Source organism: Penaeus monodon, unplaced genomic scaffold (assembly GCF_015228065.2).
Source record: "Penaeus monodon isolate SGIC_2016 unplaced genomic scaffold, NSTDA_Pmon_1 PmonScaffold_7162, whole genome shotgun sequence".
NCBI lineage: Eukaryota > Metazoa > Arthropoda > Malacostraca > Decapoda > Penaeidae > Penaeus > Penaeus monodon.
In genome coordinates, this window is record NW_023662286.1 from 174 (window position 1) to 1,577 (window position 1,404).

The following is a 1,404-nucleotide window of genomic DNA, read 5'->3' on the forward strand; positions in this document are numbered from 1 at the left end:
TATTACATATGTTTATTTTATATTTTAATTCACTATATATTTTTTATCACATTTATTACAAAGATATAAGTTTAATGAAATATATAATACATGATTCTTCTATGGAATATATATATATATATATATATATATATATATATATATATATATATATATATATATATTATATATAATATATATGTATATGTATATATATATAGATATATATATATATATATTATATATATTTATATATATATATATATATATATACTATATGTTACAGGCAATATATGAAACCAGTCATTACACGTAATGACTAACATTGTTAGGCATTACGTGTAATGGCTGTGACCACCAGTCATTTCACGTAATGACTCAAATACCCAGTCACTCCGTGTAATGACTAAAAAATGGGGTGTTGGGGACTACTGAAGGACTGGGACGTTCCGTATCAAAGTGAACTTAGGCTGATTCAGCACTGGGAACAGGACCTGGTTCCTCTCTGTTTTGACCGGTGGTGAGTACAGCTAACAGATCATCCTCACACTGCATCCTTTGAATTACCTCATCAAACAGCAAGGACGATGTCAGACCCACTTTGGCCTCACATCCAAACAGGGCTGCATAGGGTGATCTGCGAATACCTGCATGCAAGCTGGAATTCTTCTGGAATTGGGCAAACTTGATTCCAATGCTCCAATCCGTGGTGTTGTTGTCTCACATCCATGCAACCAGCATGTCTTTGATGTCACCGTTTGCTCTTTCCACGGATCCTTGGCTCTGTGGATGTCGAGGCTCTCCATGAACGAGGACAAGTTTGGGCCAGATGATTTTCAGCCCACTGATCACTTCGGCTGTGAACTCTGACCCATTATCACTCTGTAATATGTACGGAGCTTCGATCAAAGAAATATTCAGTGAGATGATGCGCCATTCTGCTGCACTTTTCGACGATAGGGGAAAAGGGGACACAAAATTTGTGAGGTGGTCTTGATAGACCTAATCCTTTTGTAAAAAACCGGGCCCATCGTTGCACATCGTCAAGTCCATTTGGGCCCCGGGGAGAAAAAACCCATCTTGTCAAGAGGGGTCGAACAACCACACCCTTTGTAAGGGTCGCTTTCTTTTCTTCTGACACTTTTCACAGTACTATTTAAACAATTTCAAGAGCTTCCCGTGTGTTTAGCATTTTTTTCTTTGCTGTTTCTTTGATCATGCGATCTCGCCCCCATACCTGTAGCGACGTCGAAAGTATCCTCGATGGCACTTAGTCAGGACCGTTCATTGTCGCTCTTTCATTTCTTTATGAGTTTTTCTATTCATCTCATAACTGTAGGGGATGACCTGGGCAGAGAGAGGTCGTGTGACCCAAATGAGAGGCGTGTTCACTATGCTCCGCAGCACACTGAAAACATTCCCCAA

General features: G+C 39.1%; 1 protein-coding gene across 1 annotated transcript; it reads right to left on the reverse strand.

The window, feature by feature from the left end:
- Window positions 1-444: 444 nt before the first annotated feature.
- LOC119571620 (KRAB-A domain-containing protein 2-like) lies at window positions 445-1,010 on the reverse strand. The gene is made up of 3 exons (XM_037918842.1): window positions 1,002-1,010; window positions 704-861; window positions 445-616 (listed from the first exon to the last, which is right to left on the reverse strand). The coding sequence occupies exons 1-3, from the start codon at window positions 1,008-1,010 to the stop codon at window positions 445-447; spliced, it is 339 nt and encodes a 112-aa protein (XP_037774770.1).
- Window positions 1,011-1,404: the final 394 nt, after the last annotated feature.

Coding starts and splice junctions, on each gene's coding strand:
- LOC119571620 (XM_037918842.1), bottom strand. Junction 617..703: donor GACATGCTGGTTGCATGGAT/GTGAGACAACAA, acceptor AGGTATTCGCAG/ATCACCCTATGCAGCCCTGT.